General features: G+C 47.5%; 1 protein-coding gene across 1 annotated transcript in view; it reads right to left on the bottom strand.

Annotated features, from left to right (window-relative positions):
* Positions 1 to 25,952, bottom strand: part of mpp7a (MAGUK p55 scaffold protein 7a) — a 104,090-nt gene that overhangs the window by 6,244 nt on the left and 71,894 nt on the right. The window contains 6 exon segments of the mRNA XM_068709666.1: positions 88 to 417; positions 16,211 to 16,275; positions 16,907 to 17,103; positions 18,513 to 18,587; positions 19,391 to 19,476; positions 19,976 to 20,057. Of these exon segments, the coding sequence (XP_068565767.1) occupies positions 88 to 417; positions 16,211 to 16,275; positions 16,907 to 17,103; positions 18,513 to 18,587; positions 19,391 to 19,476; positions 19,976 to 20,057 (835 nt within the window).

The raw sequence follows: 25,952 nt of genomic DNA on the forward strand, positions 1-25,952 counted from the left end.
AAATTGCAGAGGGACCGCTTCGGGAAGCTCTTTTTTGGGGTCGAGGGTTGCGGGAAGGTGAGGCCAGGCCACCTGGGGCTGCGAAACTCCGAGCCACAGTCGTCGGAGTGATCTGCATGCTGGGAGGTGAGGAGCTTTATTAAAATCTACGGTGCCAAGTTTAACAGGCCCTCCAAACGCAGTGAGGTAAGCAGTGACATCATAGCTTTCTGTATTTTTAATTTTGGAGTCCAGTCCTCTACTCACCCACTAGGACCACCAGCCTGTGCTTGTCTCCGCTTGTCCTTTGGTACGGGGTGACCTCCTCGTACGTGGGCACGTCGGCCATGTCGTACATTTCGCTCTTCTTGCACTCGTACATGGACTTGTTGGTCTTCTTGTCCCTCCTGCTCAGGCGGAAGCTCCTCCGGAATCCAGCTGGAGGTGAGGATGAAAAAGAGAGAGAGGAGGGGAGAGGAGACAGAAAGAGACGCGTTAATCTAAAATATACCTACAAAAAAAAAAAAGAGTTTGTATGATTTATGGTCGTTTCAGCATCTTGGCAAACGCCTCCACGGCTCGGCGTCTAATACCTCATACTGTATTGTGCAGCTCGGTTTTTCAGACAGCTATCTTTGCTGTAGGTGAAAGAAGAACAGCGTGACACTCGGCCAAAACGCTTTCCCTGGATATCACACTCAAAACCCCGTATTCACATTCTCCCCTGGTGACATGCAGAGGATTTTGAATTTTCTTCTTTTTCTGCATCTACATTCCTCTTGGGGACTGTGGCGAGGCTTTAAGACTTTCAACGTTTGTGAGACATTTATTATATTACCTTTTTAATCAAGGTAGTAACGACTCATCCTTTTTTTCCCCCCACACGTCTTGAATCCTGTCGTCTCTCAAGCCACATTTCTACTAAGCGTTAATCGTGTGATACGGAAGAAGCGAAAGATGTTCTCGTCATGTAATTGACGGTTACGGTATAAGGATTTATGGTTGGTGAATGGCTGCAGTGTGTCTATGTGCTCGTGTGTCATTTAGTGTTCTTTGGCTCAGGAAAGGTTACCTCACCACGCGTGCATGGGTCACTTCCCATCAGCCGTCATCTCTGACTGGTTTATGGTGTGCGCCGTCACGAAGGCTTCTCATACCGATCCAAGAGTGGGCATGCCTTGATCTTATAATCAACGACCGGATCAAAGGGAGACATTTACCCCCCAATTTCAGAACTTTGGTTTCATATTCATGACAGATGTTGGCGGAACCTTAAAAAAAATTGTAAATCGGCGGAACGCAGGACTTCTAATAACCTATTTCTGCGTGCTTCCACGGGCTGCTTGCAGCCTTCTCTTTCATTATTCCAGTTTTTAAATCAGTAATTGTTGAACTTGAAGAATACAATGCAAGATAAAGGAGGCATGAAAATGATGGACTGGGAGCAGAATCGGGACTTAAAACTGCTCCAGATACCCACACCCTTAATACTTTCCACAATATCTTCAAACCACTGCGGGGCTGTGCAGAGAGAGAGAAAGTCTGCATTCTTCTCGGCTTGTTCTTTTCAAAACAGTCCCTCAATAACGGATGGCGTTACGGACCTATGCTGAGTTACAAATGAAACACGCCGTAAGTCACTGGAACAGACTAATAGTGTTTTTTTCGCGTGGGCACGTTTAAACGTATGATTGTACACGGCCGCCCGAGTACCGAATATAGTGTTACACTGAACATTCGGGGGCAGACTTTGTTCCACTGTGGGCAAGTCGTGGCTTATTTCGTCTGTGCCATTCCTCCTGCGGTTCATCTACTCATTCAGCACCCTCTACCCCCCCCCCCCCCCCCACCCTCGTACCCCCACCCGGGAGCGTTAGTCTGTGCCACACAGTGGAAAAAAACACACACCGCTCATCTGCATTTCTCCTGTAAAGACATCAAACCGTAACCGATACCCACGCGGGTTGACATCATAACAGTAAACATTAAAAGTGTAATGTTCTTGATATCCTATTGAAAGCCAGCAGTCAATCCCCCCCCCCCCCCCAAAAAAAAAAAAAACCCCAGTCTGGTCAGCCATTGTAAACACTCCTGGTTAATAAGGCTTTAAGTAGTACTGTGATAGCCGTTAATTCTGTCGAGCTCCGATCTCATTGGGCTCCGGCCAAGGGCAACCTCATTTTACTTTCCGCAGGTGCAGGAGGCTCAGCGGTTATAAATTGTCGGCCCTCAGAGAAGGAGGGGGGGGGGGCTCAGTAATCTAGTGTCCCTCAAGATCACTTAAACCTTTCTAGACAGCTCCATCCAAATAACGGACGGAGAATTCTCCTGCCCTCCCCTCTAGCGCTGCCTAAGAGTGGATAAATCAAAGCGTCATTCAGCAGCAAGCAGCAGCAGCAGCACCCCCCCCCCCCCCCCCCCCCCGACAACACTCATCTTCAGCACTGACGGCGACTGCATTAGACAGAGGGGATGGGAGTTAATTTGATCCAGAATAAGGGAACGAGTCCCGTTCAAACGCAGACATGTCATGGAAAGCCTCGGCTGTGTTGGAACACCGGCACGTTTGTCACAGGATGATCCAGGCATCAGGCTTACTCGTAGAAAAGGAATGCGCGATATGTGTGGCACCGAGATCCAGTGCCTCATTTAATGGTTTGACAGGTCACATCAAATTTGTCGACAACAGATCTGTTTTGAATTTCCCCTAAAATGGTGTGCGCTTTTCTGCAAAAGTGTTCAGTCTTCTGGGGTATGGAGTTAAAGTTTCCTTCACGCGCGCATGCATGTACCTCCTAATGGTGTGCACCAGGCTGTGACTGGGTAATTGCCAATACTGCAACAGAGACCGTCTCTCAGTCTCTCTCACACACACACTTTGATTCAAAGTCCTTTCAGCAAAACAGAAACATGTAAAAAAAAAAAAAAAAAAAAAGTGGGAGGGAAAAAGATGAGCATATTTAACGTAGTGTAAACACAAGCTGTGACTAAGCACATACACACACACACACACACACACACACACACACACACACACACACACACACACACACACACACACACACACACACACACACACACACACACACACACTGCTTGGAAGTCGCCAGCAGTCCTTCAAGCCCATTTTCCAGAGTGATAATATCTTACAGCCACGTAGGAAATTTTCAGTATGTGCGTAAAGAAAGCGCCCCGGAGGCCTCTACGACCCTCACGGCGAATGAAAACTGCCCACTCGGACACAATCATCCCGTGCTTTGCTACGAACCCGTACCTGCAAAAAAAGGGAAAATGGCTACCACTGTAGAAAGAAAAAGAAGCACAGTGTAGCAAGACAAATGCTCATAAGAAAATAACAGATGACTCGAGTCAGAAAAAGACTTGAGTCGCGCATTTGCCTACGGACGTCTGACAGAAGAGAAGCCTGATAATACCGGCATCGGGTCTTCCAGACATCACGCGTAGGCGATCAGCGAGATGACAAGACGGAGAAGAAGAAGAAGAAGAAAAAAGAAGAGACATTTTTCCCTCCAATCAAACTTCATTTAGTGCAGATAGGGAGACAGAAAACGAGCGGTGTAGCTAAGAGGACCAGGCTCATAGTGAAACCACCTGTTGCGAGGCCCCCGGTGCCGTGAGGCCCCTGGCCTAACTACAGGAGACCGCGCTGACAGCTCCTGTGCCATCCTGGCTCTCCCGCCGGGGGCCCTCCTCTCTCCTCTGGACTAATGGAGACGACATCTATGGAATCAACCGCGCATGGCAGCTGGGGATTAAGTGAGCATTACGCCCGTGGCTCGACGCCGCACGCTGCGGTTTGACGCTGTAACGCTGCTGGGCACCAAATGTGGGAAGCATTACCGGCTCTCTCGGCCCCACTATGCGTGCCCACTGCCGGCTCGGCTGGAGGGGGATGAGGAAGGCTCATGGCGGGCAGCTGGAGGAAGCTTTCCACACCGTCAGCCGTTATAACCCCAACACTGAGTAAAAGGAAGAGGGAGCGTTGCGCGGGGTAGACAGAGGGACTGCTCTGCTTGATTTATCTCTATTTTGCTTTGCCCACATAATACAATGAAACATGCTAGACTGTCGAGGGAAAATGAAAAGCTGAGCCATGTCTTTGAGGGCCAACATAATGTACTGTAAAACACATCCAGAGGTTTCAAGAAGGAGAAGGAATCAGGAGAGGAGAGGAATCAATAGAAAAATCTGGATAGGAAAGGAATCAGGTGGGTATTGGGAAGGTAAAGGAGAGGAATTGAAAGGGGAGAAAAGAAGGAATCAGGAGAGGAGATTAATCCAGAGAGGAAAGGAATCAGGAGAGGAATTGGCAGGAAAAGGGAGAGGAATTGATAGTGGAGAAAAGAGGAATCAAGAGTGGAGAGGAATTAGTGGAGGGAGAGGGAAAAGGAGAGGAATCTATAGAAAAGAAGAGACAGCAAGCGAAAAGAAGGAAGGGGACATACCACGACAGACAGGCGTGTGTCCTTCAAATGATCCCTCCGCACAACTGTTAACAGGCATCTGTGAAAATGATTTCAGTACTGTAGTAAAAGTGAGCTCCACGGCTGATCTCAGAATATTTGATCGTATCAAACGTCTAACCGTTTCTGGAAGAGGTCACGACAGTGTAAACATAAAGTGCATGACCCAACACCCGGACTTCAGGGAAGTTTCAGTCAAGAGTTCAATGTAGCCAAAAGGCAAAGTTCGTTTAGGTCTGTCATCTGAAACGTACGTGTGGCAGTCCCCGGCGGTGAACCCATTAAGAGTGTTATCTGGGGAGAACACATTCTGGGAGTAGTTTCCACGGCCCCCGCACTAAGCATTTGGAAAGTGGTACCCGACCCAAGTGTTACGGGCTTATACGGTGGAACAGCGCTCTAGACCTTTGGCTGCGAAAGGTCCATTTGTGTCAAACGCTATTTGTTTTTCCCCTCCGTCTTATCCCACAGCTCTTTGGGCTGAGGAATGTCTCGTCTCAAAACGATGCCTGATGCCTTATGTGTTGGCAAAAAAAAAAAAAAAAAAAAACACATACCCGCACACGAGTACTTCTGCTTTTACTGGAGTCCTTGAAGCCACTATCAACATGGCAAAGGGGCCCTCTGAAGGCCAAAGGTGGTGTAATGCCTGCTTTCCTGTTTGTCTCATCAGTCTGATGCTCAGATGGGGAAGATGCTCTACTACAAAGTCACATTCAAGGAATTCACATGTCTCTTTTCAGACTCTTTAAACATGTTTGGTTGCTTCAGTCCCATACCTGAACAAGCCAAAACAGAGAACAGAATCGATACCGATACCCGTTCCTGTGTAGAGTAATTGAGCTGATAGATAATACGATATTGAGGTATTGGGTCGGTGAATGGACTCGCATACTCGCAGGTACCTGATCCAGCATTTTAGGCTGTACTTGAGGCATTTCCGACACTGGTATCGGAACAACTCAAGTTGCTAATGCCGATTAAAGCACTCCTCCGTAAAAATGTGTATCATTTCAATCTACAGATGTTTGGACACAGATGGGGGGAAAAACTGACTAACAAACCTAACCTTGAACCTGCAGCCTGACGGACTCCTGTCATTTTGGAAATCGAGCATTTTTTGTTTCACTTAATAACACTTTAACCATTTTATTTCCATTACTTGAACATAATTGGAATGAGAGGGGCTGATGGATATTCCAGCCCTGGATCGTTCAGCTTTAACTGATTTGGAGCTACTTGCTTGCCTTCCCATCCATCCATCCATCCACCCAGCTTTCTCTTTGGATATTCAGTGTGTGACTATTGAGATTATGTTAATGATGTGTCACCGTGTCATATGCGTCCATGTCACAGCACAACTGTCTGGATTTTCTGGTTGTGACTCGAGCTGAGTGCACCTACAGATCACTGGAAAAACAAATGTCAAAAGTCACAAAGCACTGCTTTCTAGAAAGACCTGATAAGAATTCCCTCCTCTGAGGTCTGATTCTCTAGTCTGCTGGCTCTAAAATCTATCAACATCTGAGCACAGGGATCTGCTCCCCCCCTCCCCAGTAGTGCTCCAGGATCGCTTTTGGCCGAGGACCTTACAGACGTTGCATCACTGACAGAGGTATGAAGGGAAAAGGAACCAAAAACTAAGGACAACAACTGCCCACCCCCCTCTCCCACCGCCTCTTTTATTTCCCCATGCAACCTCAGTAGCATTGCAAAAGCATCTGTAAGTTCTAGGATTTCAAACTTTTAGGGACGAGCCAACTCTAAATCACACAACCACATCCAACAGGCTGAAAAGCCATGCAGCAAGTACTCGCATAGAGAAGATGTTATTATAACTTACACTATTTTTTTTTTTTCTCTCTCTTCCTCCTGAGGTTCTCTGATTTCAGCTAAACCTCGTTCTGGGCTGCTGGAGTCGAGAAATGCTGCTAACCCGCTCGAGCGCTGGATGTTGTTTGGGTACCGAGGAGGAAGAGGAGAGGCTGAGGTCATTGACCTCGTGGAGGAGGCAGGGTGACAGTAAGGGCAAGCCTGAAGGGGACAGAGAGGAGTGGAAGAAACAGACTGGTGTTTGGCATGGTTCGGCCTTGGGAAGTGACCCTGATTGAGCTTGGCAGACATGGCTCAAACTCAGTATTTATAAACTCGCGTGTGCACTGGATATCCTGCGAAATCTGGAGTCTGAACGGTGTAGTGTGCAAAGGAGGGTTCACCTCTCGACCTCAACCTCTGAATATAGACCGAACGGGACGCAGAGAGGGAGACGGAGAGACACGGAGGGAGATATAAAGAGACAGAAACGAAAGAGAAAACGGCAGATGGGCAGACAGAGGATTTGTGTACGAGCCAGCTGGTACGGCCTGTGGTCCTCCAGCCTGTGGTCCTCCAGCGGGACGGTACCTTATGATTTGTCGGGAAAAACGACGGTGGTAATAAAATCATGATGGGGAGCATTTTCTGTACAAGACGCAGAATTGGAAGCAGCTCTCTGGAAAGGGATGCAGAACCAAAAGCGGCCCACGGTAATTGTCATTAACTCTGACCGGGACCACATCAATGATGCCGGAGCCGGACCTCCAGGACAAAGCGTGCAAAAAAAACCAAAAAAACAAGCCGTCCTTTTAACCCGAACCCATCCAGAGCTGTTCTCGGAGATGTCTGCAAGCCCACAGCGGAGGCAGAACAGGGTAACTACTATATTCTGCAAATCCTCAACGAGATCTGCCAGTGGACTCATGCTGTCAGCGAGAGGGCAGAAATAGCACACCGTAGGCTCCAGAACCGCTACAGAACTACTCCTTGTGTTTTTCACATGCGAGTCCAAGTTGAATGAGTTACAGGGAACACGTCAAGTACATTATGAAAAACAGATAACTATTTGTCAGGGTTAGTAATGTCTTCGTAATGTGGCACACGCTATGAAGGCTGGACTGTGAAGGAGGAGGGGCTAAGGAGATTAACGGAGAGGATTCATGTAAATCTAACACAACCCCGGCCCACTGTCCAAACTGTTAATTCATCAAAAGGGACAGCTGCATCAGGAGGGCAGAGGACAGAAGGAAGAGAAGGAGGTAACGTCTCTCACCTAGCTGGAATCCGCTACTATAGTCAGCGTCCTCTGGTGATGAGAAGGGAAAGAAAGGAGAAGCCAGAAGAGAGGCACAACATCATGTTAAAGAGAATAGTCAGACATGAGAGCAACAGGCACCTTCCCCTCGAACCACGGAGACACACACAAGAGAAAAGACACGACGAGACAGACATCTGACTGGATGTTTTGTGTTATTCATGGAGGAGCTTCAGCTAACGATGTCCTCTTTGTCCAGAGTGATAGCCGGTGATGTAGTGGTGAATAATAAGAGAGGTTAACTATGACCTCAAGTCGGCGCATTGTAAGTAAAAGCTACGGAAGACCTGAGAGGCAAGTGAGGAAAAAAAGAGGATAAAAAAAAAAAAGAAAAAAAGATTCTGCTAATCTGCTAAATCTGATCTGATTTTTTTTCTCTTCTGTGTTTATAACTTATAACTTAACAGGTGAAAACACGTTTTGTCCTGGATGATCTTTCAGAAGTTCCTTACATTTTTTTTTCATCCGTGAAACAATTAATTAAATCAATTCTGTCAATCCTAAAGTGTTGTTGTTGTAGTACTTATTTCAGCCACAAGAGGCAGAAGTACACTACTATCCTTCTAAATTGGACTAAAAACATTCGTGTTTTCCTCCAGATGAGTTTTAATATCGGATGCATTCTAAACCAGTGATTCTCAAAGTGGGGTCCGGGGGTCTCCAAAGGGGGTTCAGATTCATTGATTTAAATTATGAATAGGATAAATAATGAAACTTTTTCCCTCACCTGTTTTCACAGAAATCCTGACAAAACTTTTCTTGACCCGTTCTTAAGCCAAACACGAAATGGAAAACAGTCTAATTTACACTTTATTTTCTCACTTGACTCTCAGGGCTTCCGCACAAAAATGACTACTAACATCAAAAAAATATATCTTTATTCTTCCTTATAAAGATAATACACCTAGATAATTACCTAAAGAAAACTTGTGGATAAACCCTATTAATTAAAATAATATTTAGCATAAACTGGATTTAAGGTTTACGATCCACTACATCCCTGACCATTGCTTTGGATGTTTTCTTTTTTAAGTTTATGAATAATTGTGTATTATGACTGGAGGTGTCCATGTGAAGGAATGATCGTCTCCTGTCCGCTCTAATGAGAATGACAAGTTAGCTGGTGAAAGATGAGTCTTTGTACAAGGCAAGAGCCAATAAACTGTGAACTCTCCGCTGTGTTTGAGGGAGAAGTTGACCGGGACGTCTGATGCTCCGCTTTAAGAGCGATTAGCTTTGACATGAGGAGACGGGCCAAATGAAAACAAGGAGGATGGAGAGCAGAGGTGAGAGGTGGACCTCTGGTTACGCACAGACATTATGAAGGCGAACCCATCACACAAATGGTTTTACTGTTATTAGTCAGTAACGTCCTATTGAATGGGAGACAAGTAGTACCTTCGATCTCCTCGACTGTGAGAGCAATAGAAGCGATGAAGGGAAATGAGTCACAGTTAGAGCAATTGCTGGATTACAAAAAGTAAGTTGAGGGACGGTGATGAGAGAATAAAGAAGAAGAAGAAGACACCTACCAAACTCTACAGCCACATCATCTTAGAAAAGCGAAACAAAAGACAAACAAATGACAAAAAGAAGAGTTAACATCCTAACGTCTCATGTGAAATACTGGAATCTGAGCCACAGTGACAGTAAGACAGTTTGTGTCTCTGTTAGAAACTAAACACAATACTGTGACTAATTCATACTGAAATATTGTTTTGAGTCATTTCTCACACCAAACAAATAGCTCCTAATTGTAATGTTGCGACATTAATTTAACAAAACCAAAAACTACCAGCTCAAGGTCCACTTACTAGCTTTCAACTGATTTCAAACTGCAACTCATGGTCTTCATCAGTGGGTCAAGTGTGCTCAGTTGTCATGACACGGGCAAAGTGTGTAAACTCCGGTGGGAGATCCTGACCCCAAACACAAGTTTTATCCAACCGAGTAAACTCCACCCACTGATGAAGACCAAGAGGTGCAGCTGAAAGCTACGACAAAAAAAAAAGCTAAATGGACCCTACAGTCAGATTTTTTTCAGTTAACTGGTATATCAAACTATGAAGGCCTTTACACATTGGGGGCGTGACGTATAAACAACACGAAAATGCAAAAATACTCACCTGAGAATATTTCGCATCAAAACTGTGATTGTGAAATTTGCGACAATGGCAACATTTTCTTTTCTTTTCAAGAAAAGAGGCCCAGCTACCAGGATCCTATTGACCCAGAGCAGCCTCTGTCAGTCTGTCTGAGGTAAACTGTTGTACAGCCTAAGCTACTGTAAGCTATGTTACTGAGTTTCCTTTTAGCTGTGAATTTCAGTTCCCTCTGGTAAACTGTTACGCTGGGTATTTGTCTGGGGCTTTTATTCTGAAAGGTAGGAACAGAACGAGTGGACCCGTTCTGTTCTGCCTTTGTCACGGTTGAAAGGACTAATAAAGTTTGCCGCCTTGCTTCAAACTACAGAGCCTTCGTGTTGTTCTACACTAGATAGCGTACATTTTGACGTGCGAAGGCCTTCAGACTGAACTTGTACGTTCTACCAAACAACATTTCTAGTTACTATTTTTGCTACAAGGCGTGGACATCCATTGTTACCTAGTGAGACACAGTCTGTGGGATATGTCTGCGGTGCAGCCACTGTGACTACACAGAAAGAAACATATTTACATTCAGAAGGGTTTAAGGTAGCATTGGAAATCACTCCAGATGTTTAAGAGTGCCATCCAAAACAGCTATAAGACGGCTTTAAAAAACGGTAACCGATGCAGGACCAGTGTGTGTGTGTGTGTGTGTGTGTGTGTGTGTGTGTGTGTGTGTTTGGTTTAGGATGCCGTGAACATTTGGAGGCACTTATAAATGCTTCCTCCCCTTCCCGTGTTCCCATTTTGGCCAAACAAGGTTAAATCAAAACATACATAACACCAGCGACCACAGCATGGGGGCTCGCCTTACGTCCGGGGAGCTGCTACGTCACGGGACGCGGAGCTAACGAGCAGCCAAAACAGCAGTCAGGAGCGATCACCGCGAAGGTCGCTCCGCGCTAGAAGACGTCGGGCCCCCGGGAGCCGTGATTGTTTCTGAAGTGCGGAGCCAAATGTGTCTCGCCTTTATCTGACATCTTGTTTCACATGTTAGTGTTCACGGCAATGTTCCCACTGATGTTGCCCTCCTCCCCGCCGTAATGTGACAGTTTAAGTCGAACCAGCGCCCGAAGCCCATTTTGAGTAGGATGAGAGGTAATTGTAGAGGGAGACTTGAAAGAGGGGAAACAACAAGGACAATATGAGAATGATAAAGGTATCGGGGGGGAAAAAAAAATCCGTCAACGTGCTGCCCTGACTGCACTTTTCATCTGGTGCCTATCTGCCACAGGAATGGTTTGCATTTTGCCTAATGGCCTCGTGGCCTTGTACAGCAGCATTCCAGGTCTAATGAAACGCCGCGTGATTACGCTGCAGAATGCGAACCGGCAGGGCAGCTGAGAAAGCTTAGCGGATGTAACATTTGAGTGAGGATATATCCACTTTATCACACCTTGGGTAACATTTTAAGTTGTTTTTTTTTGGTTAGGAATGCACTGTAATAAATAAGATCTGGAAATGTGATGATAATCGCAACTGGGTACCTAGCGGAAAGAAACAAGAACGTTCAGACAATCGGAATTAATTGACTTGAGTCAAGTTGGGCGCTGGGCTAAATAGTAGGTCAAACCAGTCCTCTTCATTGTGCTCGTCATCCTCACCACAAGAGTAAAAAACTGATCGTCTGAGTCATACTGCCCGTTAGAGAAATATAAAATTGTAGGCAGCTATCTATATTGTTTGGGATTGTACTTTGTGGAGCTGTGTGCATGGTGTCAATCCTTCAGCTATCTCCTTTGGCGAGGCAGGAGGAGACACCCTAGGAGTGACTCCTAGTTGGCACCCTGTAAATGGCCCCGAGTTATGGAGCTGATGTCACCCTCGCAGCCAGCCAGCCAGCCAGCGCACACACATGGCCTTCTCCTTGAACGAACTGGACGCTGTCAGTTTCTCTCTCTCGCTTTATGTCTCTTTTTTGACACGTGACAAGTGGAATTTTCCGAATGACACGGAGTGAGAGCTTTGTCAAGCGTCTTTCGGCCCTCAAAATGCAGAGCTGATTATTTAAATCCCTGGTCTGCATTTAAAAGCTGACTTTATATATATATCAAAATGTGGGATCCCGACGATGAAACAACATGAAGGGAATAATAACAAATGAATCTATAAAACTTTAGGGGTGGTGTGTGGAGGAGATCTGCCTCTAACCTTTAGGATAAAACAGAACTTTTCTGCTGCACCTTTTGCGCTTCTAAACAGACTCCCACGTCTGCGAAGAGTGAGTTGACAAATGAAATGGACGGACAGACTGAACACGGGGGCCAGGTTCGGGGCCACTTAAGGCCGACCTCTGGCGGCATTTCGAAAACGGCTCAGAGCGAGAGCGAGAGGGAGACGGCGCTGTAATGTATGGAGTGAGACGTGGAAAGAACCCCCAAGGTGAGCGATAAGTGCGTCCACGTGTTTGGCAGACAGCGACCCGAACCAAACAATCAAGAAAGGGGTTTGCATGTCGGAGACGGAGGAGCAGACATGCTGTAAGAAAGCCCAGAGAGCCGTCCGTATGTTCAGAGAGAACAGATGAGGAGGCTGGAGGACGGCCAGGCATCGATGGAAGGGAGCTGGGGGGTAAAAAAAAAAAAAAAAAAAAAAAAAGGAGGCAGGCTTGACAACTAGAGATGTAAAATAGTTGATCTAACCCCTGTACCGAGTTAATAATCGACTTAAACTGATGGCACTTTAAACATCAGTTTCATAACCGAGGTATGCGAGGTAAAGCGACAAGAGCAACGGCGAGGGGAGAGGGATTATTTATATCCCGGCGTAAATGGACACGGTTAAGCAACGCTCGCCGCAGCCGCTCGCCAAGACCAATATTGTTCCAGCCGACGGAGCTCCCGGGCTGGAAAGAGAGAGAGAGAGAGAGAGAGAGAGAGAGAGAGAGAGAGAGAGAGAGAGAGAGAGAGAGAGAGAGAGAGAGACCCCTACTCAATCACCACCTCCGTGCTGCGCTCGGTAACAGCGGGGTCTCCGCGGCGTCCTTCAATTAGGTTGTAGTTTATGGCCCCGGGGCCCAGGCCGGTCCGCCCCGACGTGCACGGGGCCCCGATCCAAGCCTTCGTCTCCCTCCGTCTCCCCCGACCCGGCCACCGCCACTCCGCAGGGGCCACATCTGCTACCGAACGCGACCCCAGCCATCTATTCCTCCTTCAGTCCTCTTCTTGTCAGCGTTTTTTTGTTTTTCTCTTTTACACCCTTCACTTTTAGTCACTCCACTTACACTCCGAAGATGCGAATGAACAGAGTTGAACTTATCATTCCCCCAGTTATTCATCTAGTCCTGAGAGGGCCATGTCAAGGGACTTCCTACTACTGCTGCTGCACTCAGCTAATCCTTACAGTATGTATGACATGAGGAGGAAAGTTTAGCTACAGCTCAAAAGGAGACTTATGTTCCTTTGGAATGGCTCGCAGCAAACTCTACTACATTTTACACCTGCCTTCTTTGCAATGAGTGGGGGGGGTTATAAATCCCATAACTCATAAGAGGAACAGGGCCATTAAAATGAAATAGTAATGGAACAGTGCAGCACTGTCTGCCTTTAACTTTTTAGCCGGCTATTTTTGGCCCTCATGCATGTGTGCCAGTGTGCGGTTGAACATAACCAGGAAATGACAACATCCATAACTCACCCGAGGGCTTAAGATGGGAGGTAAAAAAGAGCCCCGATGCTAAGTTTGGAGGTGGTCAGCGTAGCTCTGCTGCTTATTTGGAAGCCGCATATTGAAAGGGGTCACGTTACATTAAGGGCTCTCTGCCATGTTGAAGGGAAAACAAGCAGTCAAATGGACACGTCCGTCCCAAAGTGGGAATCTACATTGAAAAAAATATGGCCAATAAGAAGCTGTGTTTCGGTTCAACGGGGTCATTGTGGAAACCGGAGCAGGTCTACGAAGCAAAGTACAAGCGTGGTGTGTTTTTCCTGAGGGTTCGCGGGTGTGAGAGACGAGCCGTACACTGCAGAGGACAAGCTAAATGTGAGGCTACGGATATGAAGACGTGAGCAGAGACGTGAAGACGAAGCAAGGAAGCAAGCAGGGAGGAAAGGAGAGGTTTTTCTGCAAATAGAGAACTGTGAAGTGGGATAACTAATACAAAGATGTATGGATAAAGTCTTTGTAGCAAAAGGGACATTTTTAAAATGCCCCCCCCCTTTTTCCCCAAGTTTTGAAGATTCCAAAAGCACAAATGTCAAGTAAACAGCCCGATGTGAGTAAGACTGCAGACTTAAGTCTGTGTCTACGCGTTCCGCCACACTCGCAGCAGATATTGGCAGCGTGTTCGCCTCCTCCATGGCTACAGGCGCGCACAGGCACTCATATTGTAATGGGGCAGTCCCGACGCCAGCTGGATGGGCTTCCATTCATGCGCTGTAGCTCACCATATACAAACCAAATTGCCGTTTGGCAAGCGTTTGTAAATCAGAGCCAACGTCTTTGTCATTTTGAGACTGCATGTCCCAGTCAGGTGCAACGGAAAGTCCTGCAAACCCGCAGGTGGGCGCAGTTTATGGAAGTGCCAATTTGGCCAATTTGGGCTTGAAGCGTCGTATTTGTCGCTGTTTTGAGCTCAGCAGCTGGGCGAGAGAGAAATGCGTGTGTCCACTTCCAAAGGTGAGAAGTGACTTGTGCTCTAGCGAATTCTTCTCGTCAGAGTAGTTTTAATGCAACATACTTCATACTCGAGTACATTTTCAGGATTAAAATCACTGCTATTACTCCGTTACATTTGGATGCATCCATCACGCTACTTTCATCTATTTTAATGAACAAAAGAAAAAAAAGTATTGACCAATTTGAAAAGGACAAACTTATTTTATTTTATATTTCGTCTTTCAACCACAGATGGTCTTCCTCAGGTCAAAGTGAAGATGTGAACACACCTGTATTTAATAAGCAATCAATTGTGAAACATCACACTATGATCTCTTCATTAGTCTGAGATGAGACATTTTCAGAAAAATAAGAGACTGATTCGTCCACTTATCTCATCTTAATGTCTTCACAGAGAGACGTGGATGTGATCTGTGTCTGTGATGGGAACTGGGACGGAGGACATCTATTCCAGAATGATCAAAGTTTAACGACACTGAATTGACACTCTTTATATTTACTTTATACGGTCTATTATGCACCAAGGTTTGCTAATTTGTTTGCCAAATAATAATATGACAGGAGACACCCGGCAAAGAATGGTGTAAAGTATGATATGAATATCTTTTTGGAGGCTGGAACTGCAGTATTTCTAAACTCTGATTGGCTCTTTTCTAGTCTTCAACTTAAAACCGGGGTCTGAATGTTTATATATATATATATATATATATATATATATATATATATATATATATATATATATATATATATATATACGTATACATATATACGTATACATATATACATATATATATATATATATATATGTATACATATATATACACACATATATATATATATATGTATACACACATATACACACACACACACACACACACACACATATATACATACATATATATATATATATATATATATATAATAAAGTCATGAAAGAACCAAACTTCATGAATGTTTTTTGTGACAAAGAAGTATCTGTTCCAATCACTCTATCAGAGAAAAATCAGAGTTGTAGAAATAACGGGGAAACTCAAGAGAGCCATGACATTATGTTCTTATATATATATATATATATATATATATATATATATACTGTATATATAACTGCTTCATCTGCTGTCCTTTTCTTGCTCAACATAGTTTACGTCTTCTGTCTTCATTATGAAGCGATCAACTATCTTTGATTTATAAGGGCAATTTAGCTACAACCCCCCCCATTTCCTGATCTCCTACACTCTTATAGCACATTTCTTCTAAGTACTCCCGCTAATGCCTTCTCCCCCGAACTCTTCCTGCACCGACAGGCCAGGGTTGGGGTCACAGTACCGGCTCGCAATAATAAAAAGGTACGTTAATGTGCTCCGCAGAGCAGAGCCGCGTCTATATCACATCTGTGGGTCTCGCGTCCGATCATTAATCCGTCGTTAGGCGCTTTGAGATGCGAGCCTGTGAGCCAGTGTTCTGGCTGGAAGGTGTAAAGGCTCTGAGAGGTTTTCCAGAGAGCGAACCTCCTCCCTTTTTCTTCTTCTTCGCATTAAAAGGCCGACCGCGTCAACACGTGGAGATCAGGCAAGAAGGTGAACAGAATGGAGAGAGAGAGAGTCTGGCAGGAGACCGGGAGAGTGAACCATGGAGCAGACAGGAAGGCAAATCCAGACACAACACTTCCTCTGATGACAGGCGTGAAGCAGCGCAACGGCGCCGCTTCGGCGGCGGCCTCGGAATGCAGGGATGAGACCTGAGTGACACCCCTAGCTTCCACGGCTTGTTAGTGCATCTACCCCAACTAAACCCGCCCACCTGTCGCAGCCTGTTGTCCTGATCTGAGCCTATCACGGAGAGGGCATGCTTACATGATCGCCGGCTAGAGGTCCTCTGGAGCGGGAGAGTCGCAACAGGTCGCCGCAGAGCAAATCTCCTGAAAGAGAAGAGAGAGAGGAGGGTGAAGAGAGAGAGAGAGAGAAAAAAGGCACAATAAAAACAGTTTTCATGACCGCCTGGGGGACAATAAATACTCCCCGCTACGCTTCAATATCCACCAGTTTCACGCTGTCAGCTGGTGAAAGGAAAGAAGGATTGAAGAGGGGAAGGAGAAACGCACTTTCTGTTGATAAAACTGCGGGGTGAAATGTTTGCGTATGTTCTCTCTCTTATTTTGCTCTCCTCTCTCCCTCGTTCTTTTTAAAAAAAACATTTTTTATCTCCCCCCTACTTTCATCCGATGCTCGCCGACGTTGCCAAGAAACCGCCCAGGCCTCCCGAGCTAGAGCGTCGCACATCAAGTGCGGCCGTCCAAGCGCACACACTGATGTGCAATTTTTCCCATCCGCTTGCCATCTAAGGTGGATGCGTACCAGCGCTATCATTCGCTGTCATTACTCATTTCGGGGGCCAGGAATTGTGCGGAAATCCAGACCGTTTTTTGGCAGCGTGGAGCGAGAAAGGAGGGAGAGAAATAGAAAAGAGGGCGAAAGTTGTGACAGCAAAAGCAAAGACGGCGGGGCCAGCCGTGTTAAGAGGCAATGGTAGCTGGGGGGGTCGTCTCTTACCGCTCCTGGAACTGCTTGGACGGGATTAGGCCGGCGCGGGGGTTGGCCTCCCCCTCGTGTTTGGCCTGCCACCAGGTGGCATCGTCCTGGCTCATGATCTGAAGGACGGAGCCCCTCTTGAAGGCCAGTCCGGCCTCCTTGCATGGGATGGCTTTGTCCTCCTTGGGGTCGTAGTCAAAGAGCGCCTTCATGAACACCTGGACGTACAGCAGAAAAACAAAGAGCTGGATTGAGGGCACAACAGGAAAAAGCAACGCTTCACTGTAAAAGAGCTTTTCCCTTCCATTGCGTGGAGGGTGAGCTCTAACGGGGGGGGAAGCCACCGCGGCAAACACTGAAGGTGCCTCACCGGCGCTCGGGGGCGATTATTCCAGAAAGGTCATTGCAATCAGAAGTTGAAACCTGCCAAGTTGGTCCCTCCTTGTGGTTCCGTCAACACGCGGGACGGACTAAGCCCCGTCACCATCTTCCAAGTGTGGCGAGACTCAACATCTCCTGAGTCAGAGGCTCCAGTTTGAATCGCTTTGTTCCACCCGCTGACACAATCTAATATCAGTGATCTTTCCACATTAAGGGAACAGGGGGGGAAAAGAAGTTGTTTTCTTTCTTTACGGGAGTTGGTCTCATTTGCTCTGGCAGCAGGGGTGGACACAACTCATCAACACAAAGGAGGTTGGACGTTACGGTGGAAAAATCTCCGACACCCCCCCCCCCCCGGTTGTGGGCGGCTAGCTGCGACCTACAGCACCTCGCGGCGTCTTCTCGTCCAAATTGAGTTCTGTCACGATGAGTTATCGCTCCTAAGACACCTCAGTGCATGTGGAAAGAGAAAAAGAGGGAAGGAGTGCCTGTACGTGTGAGATGACATCTTTCGATGTCCTCTTGATTTAAAGAGCGCTTTGTGCCATGTAGTAAAGTTATGTTTCACACAGAGCTGTTTTGTTTGGGTCATAACGGCCGATTTGGCTGCTAAACCAACCGGCGGATCGCACTCGTACATATACACACTTCTCCCTTGGCTGGGTTTATTTTGGCCTGTATACCACTTAGCTGCATTTTGATGCCTCCACGATACCTGATGTTAGAGCGCAAGCTATTGTCATGGAGGACCGGCTGAGTGCTCGGCACCGGCGGACGGTTTCAACCATAACACGATGACAAAGGATGCAAGTGGCCCACCCCGACCCGTACGCCTCTGTGACGCATGCAGGGAGGGCTGCGTTGTGAATTATGAGAAACCTGCCTTCGACCCCGGAGCTTAAAAAAAGCAAAAAAAAAAAACGCAAGTGGATCCAGCCTCTGTCCGCTACTGATAGATGAGTGTGAGAGAAATGGTGCATCAGCCCCCCAGTGGGTGAGAATGATGGTTAAAGAGGTGAGAGTTAAACCACCCTCAGAATGGATGACGACAAGCTTCTGTCTGCAGAGTGCATTCCAATAATCTGCCCTCGTCTTACAATGACGTTACCATTTTCTAGCTCTCTTCTTTCCTTGTTCAGACATCGTTCCCTCACTGCGGCTGAAAAACAATATTCTGCATCCACCGAAAAAAAGGCATCATGCTGGAGCAGAGCAATCAACGTAACGATTGTGCCAGGAGACCTACCTTTGGCTCCTTGTTTGGCTCCTCCTCCTTGACGCCGGGGATCACTTTGAAGGTAATGGCTCCTTGCGACTGGGCCTGAGTAATTGAGAGAGACAAGATAGATTCACCGGCTTAGGTACACCAGTCGTCTGTCCAGCACCTAATCCAATGAAAGTCAGATATGTCAAAGCACTGTTTGATTTTTCAACAATGGAAGAGTTATTAGGATTGGATGACTCTGCTTGGCAGTAATATAGTGTGTGTGTGTGTGTGTGTGTGTGTGTGTGTGTGTGTGTGTGTGTGTGTGTGTGTGTGTGTGGGGGGGGGGCGCATAAACGGAGGAGTGTTGAAAGCTTTCATCAGCTCCGGAGGCCTTTGTGTCTGAGAACGCCTCCAGAGTTTAAGAGACTCTCTCTTTCCTCTCCAGTTGCCCCCCCCATCCCCCCCCATCCCACACCGCCCCTGGTGTGGTTCAGGCCCACGGCGGAGCGTATTTGAGGCCCACGGCGGAGCGTATTTGAGGCCTGCGGCGGAGCCCGCTCGGAGGAAACTACTAAGCATCATCCAGAGGGAACCGTGTGGCTCGATGCATGTGGTCTAAAGGCCAAGGAAAGGCTTGTAGAGAAAGGCCGCTGTTTGGTTTTTCAGCACGTGGTCCTGGGTGAGTTAGGGGGAGGATTTTTTTTGCCATCACAAACACGGAATGTTATTTTCGCCAAGGGAGTGGAGCTGAAAAACATGGAGAAGCTCTTGGACAGCGCACGCACGCACGCACGCACGCACGCACGCACACACACACACACACACACACACACACACACACACACACACACACACACACACACACACACACACACACACACACACACACACACACACACACACACACAATTGCTTACCAGAATGCGAATGATCTCCTCTGGTTTCTTGTCGTCCACAGGGATTCCATTGACCTCCTTCAGCTCATCCCCTACGTGAATCAGCCCTGTCACACACACACACACACACACACACACACACACACACACACACAAGCACACGGTTTACGCATCCACAATCATGTATTCTAATGTCCTAATATAAGTGAGCTACTGTGTAGAAGTCCGGCGCTCACAAAGAGCCTGGGGATGTGTACAGTACACCAGATTACTGTTTATCTTCGCGGTGGCATTTGAGATTGGGAAAGAATCAAAGCTTTATTGTCCGCACATGTGGAAATTTGCCTTTGGCTTCGCTGTGGCAGAGAGGAATAACAGACTGGACACAATGAACAGAAAACGAAACAGAAAACATGTGGACAGCAAGCAGAGCGCCGCAGTGTTCTTGTCGTTAATGTGCATATTTACAAAGAGGCAAAGGACAAGCTGGTGTGAGGATAATTCCTGATCACGTGCCTGCTTTGTCACACGCCGGGTGTAATCCCGTTGTGATGTAAATCTGCAGATCCACGTACAAATGTTGAGACAAAAATGCGTAGAACTGACCGCTTCTGTCGGCTGCTCCTCCTCTCATGATGCGGGCCACGACGATGGCCCCCGTGTGATCGTCACGCCTTATCGTCGCTCCCTGCAAAGCCATCACAGACAATAATATGAAACTTGGATGAACTGCGCCGGGTTTCCACTCTGCTTAGAGCTGCATTGTTCAAATGTCACATGATCAGAGGCCAAAATGAGGTATCTGGCTGAAATTCAAGGATGTAAACTACATACAGGATACTCATTGTTACCGAAATGGCAGAGTTATGCTTACTTTTCCAGGGAAATTTTTTTTTAAGTGACCAATCTATGGTGTCTTATTTACAGGGATGGAATCTTTTTAGGTGTGTTTTTATAGGTGAAAGCAGTTTGTTCAATTTACACACTTCCCTGTTGACTCAAAATGATGTGGACCTTTCTCTGTGATCTTTGCACCTCCCACATAATGTCATTTTAATGCGTGAACCAATGAAATATTGATACAGGGGAGAAAAGATGAACGATCTATATTTTGCATACATAGAAGAAGCATGCCAGATAAAATGATCCAACAATCCCATTGAATGATGTAAGGGGAAGGGGTTCGTCACGGATGAATCACTCTGTCGCTGCAGTGGCAGAAAGCATCAATGGCCTGGACAGAGAGGGTTGAGGGCAGAGCAGATGCAAGGCTACAGACTCAAAACACACACACACACACACACACACACACACACACACACACACACACACACACACACACACACACACACACACACACACACACACACACACACACACACACACACACAGTTGCTCAAGCGTTCCCCGTCCTGTTTCATGGGCTTGGTGCTCAGCCAGAAAGACACACGGAGTAGAGGATGGGATTTCGACTTCCTCATTTGAAAAGACAGCGGTGATGCATTTTCCAGTAAACCCAAACAGCCTCTTCCCTTCAAAATAAAACAATAGGCTTAATGGGTGCCAACCTGTCACGGCCCCTCGCACGGACACCATTGAGGCACCAGCCTGGCTGGATGGAACTGGGATGGAACAGGATAGCGAACTGCAAACCGGCGCCACCCTTGCTCGGGCCCCCGGCGACCAGAACCAGACAGATGCGGAGTCTAGCCGACGCACGGTTTGCCGGGGCTGCAACTCATCCTTTCACCCTCCCCTAGCTGCTATTCCCATCATCACGGAAGATTGTTTTTATTACTGTTGCAAAAAAAAGAAAAGAAAAGAAAAAACGGCCGTGCTTTATTTCAGCTGTCCTAATCCATTGTCGCCCAGGTGGACCGCTGGAGAGCAACAACAGCTCGCCATGTGTCATGTGTTTGCCTTCCTGCGACAGGCCTGAAGTAGTTCTGGCTACTACCAACGATGGGAAGCACAGCAAGAGATAGACACAATTTAAAAAAAACTCAAAGACCAAAGGAGCTTCTGGTTTGTGCCACTTCGCCGATGACATTAGCACGTCATCTTGGTTGTTTTTTACGACCTGTTCACACCTAATGGTTTTCCTCCTAGATAATGGTTTCCTCAAGGCCTTTTTCAGGTGTGGAGATTGGGAAGGACACCGGGATAAGACAGGGGTTTGGTCTGCGGAAAGCTGCGGACCTAATAGAATAATGGGGCTAATTAAAGAAACCCGAGAGGTGGCAGTAGGAGAGAAATCGGTGGAGCGGGTCAGTGAGAGGGGAAAGCACTGTCAGACCCCGGTGTCAGGGTCACATATAGCCTCTCAGTGTGACTTAAAGCAGCTGTGTGTGATGCAACGACCCCCAGACAGATGGAGAGGCCTTTGGTGTGTGTGTGTGTGTGTGTGTGTCTGAAAGAACAGAGTGCTGCAGGGAAAGAGACGGACAGGGTGAGATGGGGAGTCTGCAGGAAATCTCGCAGGAGTATTCAGACATGTGGTCATTAACTTTCTCTCTCCGCTTTTGCTTTCTGACTCTCCTTCTTTGGAGCTGGCTGATGGCCAGTGGTGTGATGGATGTTTTTATTGTGTCCCCTGGGGTCCCTGGTGGCTGGTGGCAGTCTAAAGGCCAACTACACAGCAGAGAGAGAGAGAGAGAGAGAGAGAGAGAGAGAGAGAGAGAGAGAGAGAGAGAGAGAGAGAGAGAGAGAGAGAGAGAGAGAGAGCCTTGGACTCAGAGCCTCAGGACAACAGGCCGTCTGCATAAACTCTGCCTATCTATGGAATCTGCTCACACATGGTGCGTAGATATAAGTCGTGTTTTGACACATATGGCTTGAATCACACGCCGCAACACCGATGCCATTTAGAAACACCACTTTTACTGCGAGTGGCAGTGGTGATTATAGAGCGGCACGTTTAGCGTGCAAACACGAACGGATGGGGTCGCGAACCCAGATCTCTTGAGGAAGCAGGGAGACCATTTCGTCGCCATTGAAACCACCACGTTTTATGTGTTTTCACAGCAGAAAAGAAACAAAAACTTTGGGCGTCAGTGGACAAATTTGCCCATTTTCATTTTCCTTTTACACCTCAGTGATTCTCTGCAAGGAGCTTTTTGAAGCCGACGTTTTTTCGACGCGATTCTCATCTGACCCACTGCCCTTCAACGTGATGGGAATTCATGGGCAGGCCAAGCCAGCAGCGAGGGAGTTATGAAGGGAGGGGGAGCCTCCCTCTTCATCTGGCCAGCCCCAGCCTGAACTCAGCACCGGTGCGGTAGCCAAATGAGCTCCGTCCGATAAGAAAAGCTGAGAGAGAAGCCAAAGCGCTCCAGTGGCAACGCGAGCGAGCCAGACCGGAGGATAAGTGGAAGAGCAGAGGAGAGCCAGGACTTGACAAGTTGACTGGGAGGGAAGGGAAGGAGGAAGACAGTGGGGGTCGGAGTTGAGAGGAAGAGTGAATGAATGAGAAGAAAATGATATGATGAGGGAGCAAGATAGAAGTAAAGAATGAGAGAGACTGAGAGCAAGAAAACACAAGAATATTGGGAACGGAGAGAGAATTTCACTGGAGCCAAGATCCACCTCAACAAGTCCTTTAGCTTCCTATTCCATGAGTAGGAATGTTTGTGAATGTGACAAATTCTGCACGTCACGCTGAGCTCTCCAGTGCCAAAAATCTAAGCAGTAGATTTGCTTGACTTTTCAAGAAAGAACTAACATTATAAGTCAATGAAAAACCTAACAACATGAAGATGAGTGCTTTTGCAGTATTGCAGTACTGCAATTTTACACGGACAGCATGCTTGCTTTTTGAAGGCTGCCTCTCTGGGATCAACCAATCATTGACGCATTGTTGTTGAGATTTGGGAGATGGGAGCGTTGGCGCATCTCCGACCAATGTTACGTATACCGACCTTCATTACATAAGCTCACAGGGACATTTAGATTTGTCTTCCCAGACGCGTGGTATTAAGTATAAGATGGCAGCAGGCAGTTGAGGTTAAAATCGACCACAAACTATTGTAGTCATCGCCTCAAATATTCACGTTTTTTCTTTTGCCATTCCGAAGTTCTGTCGTACCCCATTCTGCCCAATCCTTGATTATGTCGGGAGCGCCACACTTAACCCTCCACCTCATTACAATCTACAGTCGGCCTTCGTTCTCTCAATCCTCCAGGGGAACACCAGCCTGACGAATGCCTTGGAAGATCTGAGAGGCAGCAGGGACGGGGGGGGAAGGGGGTGAACTCAGCATCACCTCCCCCTGTGCGTTGATACCCTATGGGTGCTATCATCAGCATCCAGCCAAGCATGGCCACTAATGAGGAGTTCCCTGCTCTGTTAAACAAATACATAAACAGTCAGGCTAGAACCTAAATAAGCTGCATGGTGTGTTCACGGAAGAAACAAGGTAAAGACCCTCAAGCACCAAGATGGGCTTCCTGGCGTAGCAGCTGAGCATTAGCACGAACTGATGGCTGGGTTTGCACCAAGCACCTCACCGTCTGCTGGCACATGGAAGCCATTTCAGACTTTTCCCTCGCGCACTGGAAGCAGCGCAGGAAGTCCGAAAGAAGGGGGGAAAACGTCTGCGTCTGTCAAAGCACACGCACGCATGAGTGACAGCGCGTTTCGGTGTGTTTTCGTGTGCACGCGAGCGTGTCCGTGCGTGCGTTCTTACGAGAGCTTCCACCTGAAGTCTGGCCAAACCGGCCCAGGAGAAAACCCTCAGAAGGCTGGATGATTGATGCTGGACAGTCGCTGAGCCTGATGAATGGGCTACACTATGTGAGCAATTAGAGACGAGGCGCCACTTAACCATCGAGTGGCTCAAATGTGCCGTTTGCGTGTAAAAAGATAGCACGGCGATGATGTTGACGGGGGCTGATTCCCTCTTCCTTTTGTCAGCCATTGCTTCCATTTGCACTTTAGATGGGCGTAGGATCAGGCTCAAAAGAGCCAAGTCTCTCCAGACGTGAAGCGTCCAAGGGCAGAAACACAGAGTCAAACACAGAGACGAGAGCGGGGGTCATCGTGGTCTGGGGAGGGCCTCCTAGCTGCGGTCAATTAGTCATCAGTAAGGCGATCCGGAGCCTCCACTCCTACCGTGATCAGCTCCATATGCAGCCGCTGCTCCCAGCCCCGTTCCCCCGCTCCTAACACATAAATGCCTCCGATTGTTATTGTTGGGTCGGGCCAAAACGCAACGGCTTAGTCTCCGCCACGCGATGAGAAGAACTGGGACGACACTCGTCCGTATCAAGCCATCGCCCCTCCCGGAGCGCGCATGCTGACATGGCCGCCGCATTAAGTACGTGATGACAAATGGCTCACACCTCATACAGTGCCGACAACACTTTTTTTTTTATAAAAGAGAAAAAACAGGGACTGAAATTTGGAGCCCCTCATGTCTGTGAGTTTATTACAGGGAATGGAGTGAAGGCAAAGTTGTCCAGGGAACTGTCGGCGCACGGTAGTGCCATGAAACTGAAGCAGATAGGAGGGGTGAGACAAGCTGGGTGTCTCATCACGTTAGCTCGGCTGGGATTGGTCAAAATGAGTTTCTGGCGAGCTAAGTCTTCACGGGGCAATTAGAGTGCCCTCTGGCTGATGGACTGGATGGATGGCTGGATGACACGATGGAAGCTGGCTGGCTTGTACTCTGGTTGTACGGATGACGAGAGGGCTGGCTAGTCGACTTGGCCGGGGCTCAGCTCGCGTCTCGGGGTCCAGGGCGGGCAATGTGTGGCCTGTCTGGTGCGGGGGCCGCGGTGGAAAAGAAGGCTCCGAGGACCTCTTCACCTTAGCCGGGGCCCACAACTGAAGCCACTCCACGGTTCCCAACCAAGCACGGCGCTCCATTTCAAGACACGCCCCCTCGGCCCATTACGGGAAGCACGAAACATCGTCCCCCCGTGAACCGAACCGAACGGCGTGGCATTTGACGGAACATTATTTCTCCCTCCAAATTGAGAGCGACAAGGGCAAACAAACGCGAGTGGCCCCGAGCAGAGAGGCCGACGTGTTTTGACATGATGTCACTTAACGGCGAAAGTGTAACAGCGACAATAAACTCCTGCCGACTGCCGTGTTGACTGCTGTGTTTAGAGGTATAAATACAAGTGTAGTGGAAACACATGCTGGCGTTCTTCGCACCAGATGTCGACCCGTGGAAAAAAACAAATACAAAGTGGGAATGGGCCTCCTGGACATTAAAACACAATTACCTCCAATCATATCTGGTGTTGGAGTGTGTCATTTCATCTTACCTCACTCAGATGGCACAGAGCCCCCCCCCCCCCAAAAAACACATGACCGCTCCACGCACCGAGTCCAGCATCTTTTACGAGTTCTTACATACTTCCTCAAACGCCACAGCGCTGCTCAGAAGGAGTTAAATCATGTGATGTTGGTGCATTCGGTCACGGTGAGAAAATCCTTTGAGGCTCACGGTCGCCTATAAAGATTAATACGACGCTGTAAAAAATTAGCAGAAGAAAATCTATATTATTGTTGCAAAGAGGGAGAAAAAGAAAAAAAAGGAGAGAAGCGGAAAAGCGGTGAAAGGTACCCGAGGTT

This window comes from Cebidichthys violaceus, unplaced genomic scaffold (genome assembly GCF_023349555.1).
Source record: "Cebidichthys violaceus isolate CVI_PGR_0920_01 unplaced genomic scaffold, fCebVio1.0.p SCAF_15, whole genome shotgun sequence".
Lineage (NCBI taxonomy): Eukaryota > Metazoa > Chordata > Actinopteri > Perciformes > Stichaeidae > Cebidichthys > Cebidichthys violaceus.